At 38.9% G+C, this 3,880-nt stretch overlaps 1 protein-coding gene across 1 annotated transcript; it reads right to left on the reverse strand.

Annotated features, from left to right (window-relative positions):
• Nucleotides 1-840: 840 nt before the first annotated feature.
• On the reverse strand, nucleotides 841-3,880 carry LOC145877236 (uncharacterized). The gene is made up of 2 exons (XM_082972528.1): nucleotides 3,874-3,880; nucleotides 841-2,768 (listed from the first exon to the last, which is right to left on the reverse strand). The coding sequence occupies exons 1-2, from the start codon at nucleotides 3,878-3,880 to the stop codon at nucleotides 1,975-1,977; spliced, it is 801 nt and encodes a 266-aa protein (XP_082828654.1). The 3' UTR covers nucleotides 841-1,974.

Here is a 3,880-nt window from a genome sequence, read left to right on the forward strand (position 1 = left end):
TGACGGAGCTAGACGTGCTAACGAGCCATACGTGCTAACGGGCTAGACGTGCCAACGAGCCATACGTGCCAACGAGCTAGACGTGCTAGACGTGCTAACGAGCTATACGTGCTAACGAGCTAGACGTACTAAAGTCCAACCTCAAAACATAAATGGAAAAACCAAAGCCTGTAACACCTTAAGACAACAAATATATCCTATATTTTTGTTGGAAAAGTTTGCTCACCACCAACAGAAAACAACTTCCATTTCACATTATAATCAACTAAAATGCTTCACCTCCTGTCAACAATTAAAAACAAGAAAAACACACTTATTTCAAAATAATAATATACAATTGAAATATTTTTTTCTCCTTTTTCTCTTCTTTCTATAGAATCCTAAAACTCACTAGCTTCTAGAACTCTCGTCTTCCTAAAACTCACTAGCTTCTAGAACTCTCGTCTTCCTAAAACTCACTAGCTTCTAGAACTCTCGTCTTCCTAAAACTCACTAGCTTCTAGAACTCTCGTCTTCCTAAAACTCACTAGCTTCTAGAACTCTGGTCCACTTGGAACGAGCCCAAAAAAACTCATCTCCAATACGGAAAAAGTCAAAATAAATTGTGATCAAATGTACACCCCTTGGTTAATATGTATTGGCAATAATTAACTTAATGGTGAGGCATGGAATAATAAAACGTATATTTTGTCAGGCTGAATGTTTGAAATATGAGGTGATGTGAGACATGATTCTTCAGTAGTGGAATAAAGACAATTAACGCTTGAATGTTGTGAAGAAATACTGGAGTGATGTAGGATTGTTAATAAAATTGATTACAGACCAAATGATTATACTGCGTCCATGTGTATTTATTTCTTTATTTTAACCTTCATTTAACAGTAACCGAAAGGTTGCTGGATTGAATCGCGAGCTGACAAGGTAAATCTGTCGTTCTGCACCTGAACATGGCAGTTAACCCTCTGTTCCCCGGTAGGCAATAATTGTCAATAAGTCAGTTATGAACAAATTCTGATTTTCAATGACGGCCCAACGCTCTAACCACTAGGCTACCTGCAACTAAAGTTGAAATTAAGTTTTTTTCAAGTCACTGAAAAAACGGGGCATAGTCATATTTTCAATTACATGTTGCTAGATGGGATATCCCCGATGTCAAAACACAGTTTTAACGTGTCCAAATCAATAACCAATATGCAGAAACAGTTTGTGATAAATTGAAAACCTAAACATAAAATGTGCTATATACACAAACATCTGCCACAATAATCATATTACTTGTATTTTTTAAACAAGCACCTTATAAACTGCACCAGAAACGCTGTTGTTTTGACAAGTAGCAATAAATCACTGATATCGATTAGGGGGGAAATCAGGTTGTACTGTTGTTGAAACTAACACAAATAAAATAAACACATGGAAATGGGAGATATATTTTACCTCACTGGTTAGAGGACAACCTGCAGAAGACAGTCAGCTACATTTTGGAGTGATGCATTTAAATTTAGGGGTCGCTAAACAAAGGAACACAACACTTATGTCATAACTCATCGATATAATGCTGAAATCATTAGTTTGACAGAATGGAGATGAGGTTACTCATCCTGTTAAAACTAACAGCTCAAAAACCTCATGGAATCTGGGAATAATGTGTACATCCCTGGTTAGAGGACAACTTGTAGAAAGCTGCTAGATACATTTTGAAGAGTTGCATTTTGATTCAAGTGGGTCGCCAACGTGGTAAGTGTAACACAACTCTTTCTTTTGTTAGTCACTTTTTGTTATATCACATAAATAGTAACTCTTCCATTTCAGAGCCTGGATTTTCCCCCTGAGGCTAATATCCATATCATGTTGAAATCAATAGAACAGGGGACAAACGTTTAGGTTCTACATTGTGACACTATTAAAATACTCCTACTACAATGTTAAAACATTCTACATTGTGACATTATATCATTGATATCATGAAACAACTCATTCATGTATTTTCTGATGTTTGATCAGATGTCTTTTACCGGAGAATCTCTTGTCACACTGATCACAGCTACAAGGTTTCTCTCCTGTGTGTGTTCTCTGGTGTCGAGTCAGATGGTCAGATGTTGTAAAACTCTTCCCACATTGTTCACAGCTATAAGATTTCTCTCCTGTGTGTGTTCTCTGGTGTCGAGTCAGATGGTCAGATGTTGTAAAACTCTTCCCACATTGTTCACAGCTATAAGATTTCTCTCCTGTGTGTGTTCTCTGGTGTCGAGTCAGATGGTCAGATGTTGTAAAACTCTTCCCACATTGTTCACAGCTATAAGGTTTCTCTCCTGTGTGTGTTCTCTGGTGTGAAGTCAGAGAGCTAGATGCAGCAAAACTCTTCCCACATTGACCACAGCTATAAGGTTTCTCTCCTGTGTGTGTTCTCTGGTGTGATATCAGGCTGCATGACTGAGTAAAACTCCTCCCACATTGACCACAGTTATAAGGTTTCTCTCCTGTGTGGATTCTCTGGTGTGCAGTCAGATTTCCAGATTGACCAAAACTCTTCCCACATTGAGTACAGCTATAAGGTCTCTCTCCTGTGTGGATTCTCTGATGAATTTTAATGCCTGCTGGGGAGGTGCATCTCTTCCCACAGTCAGAGCAGCAGTGAGTTCTCTTCCTTGTGGGTCTCTGCAGGTGTTTCTTGAGGTGTTCTGATCTGGAGAGACTCTTCTCTGCCTCTTCAGCATCATGATGTTGTTGAGGCTCCCCAGAGGATCCACGATAGTCCCGTATCTCTCCTGTGTGAACAACAAAGTCAGACAGATGGTTAAAGGCCCACAACAGCGGTAATCCACTGTAAAAGGTGATGCCAACAGCGGAGCCATGATGTTGGACAACAATTGACGTCTGTAATGAATGTTAAAATTATTTGATATTTGCCTTAAAATGAGCAAGAATAGTCATATTTTGTCTTGTTTTCACATTCGTAGTGACATTGATGATTGTAGGCTAGAAATACGTTATTCATGTTGTTGAAACTCTAAGCAGTGTGCCGGACGACTTTTGGTCTCCAATATAGGCCCCTTTCTGTGTTTGCTAAAATTGCGGGACGAGGGCAATTTGATTGCAGAAACTCCTCCCTGCTAATGAGGAAACCGATAGTTATGGATGTACTATATCTGCCTGGAGCAAAAATGGTGAGCAAAGACTTTAGTTTTTCACAATGTATTCTGAATGTGAATGGGGGAAATTCAGGGGAGTAACCTCCATTTCCAGGTTGATGATGAGTTCATTTCACACTACTTTGGATTATAATTGTAAGGATATTTGAATGTCCTGTTTAATATAATGTTTGCTAAAGCATTAAGAATTATGTGTAATTATTGAAGAACCGCGTTAATGACAGTATCCATTTGGGTGTTGTCAATAAAGTTAAGATTTTATTGATTTATTTAACCAGGTAGGCCAGTTGAGAACAAGTTCTCATTTACAACTGCGACCTGGCCAAGATAAAGCAAAGCAGTGCGACACAAACAACACAGAGTTACAAGTGGGATAAACAAACGTACAGTCAATAACACAACAGAAAAATCTATATACAGTGTGTGCAAATGGATTAACCTGTTGGGGATAGGGGGCAGTATTTGCACGGCCGGATAAAAAACGTACCTGATTTAATCTGGTTACTACTCCTGCCCAGAAACTAGAATATGCCTATAATTGTTTGATTTGGATAGAAAACACCCTAAAGTTTCTAAAACTGTTTGAATGGTGTCTGTGAGTATAACAGAACTCATTTGGCAGGCCAAAACCTGAGAAGATTCCAAACAGGAAGCGCTCTCTCTGACCATTTCATGGCCTTCTTGATCATCTCTAACCAAAACAGGGGATCTCTGGCATGACGTGACAT

This window comes from Salmo salar, unplaced genomic scaffold (genome assembly GCF_965601325.2).
Source record: "Salmo salar unplaced genomic scaffold, fSalSal1 ptg000730l, whole genome shotgun sequence".
Taxonomy (NCBI): Eukaryota; Metazoa; Chordata; class Actinopteri; order Salmoniformes; family Salmonidae; genus Salmo; species Salmo salar.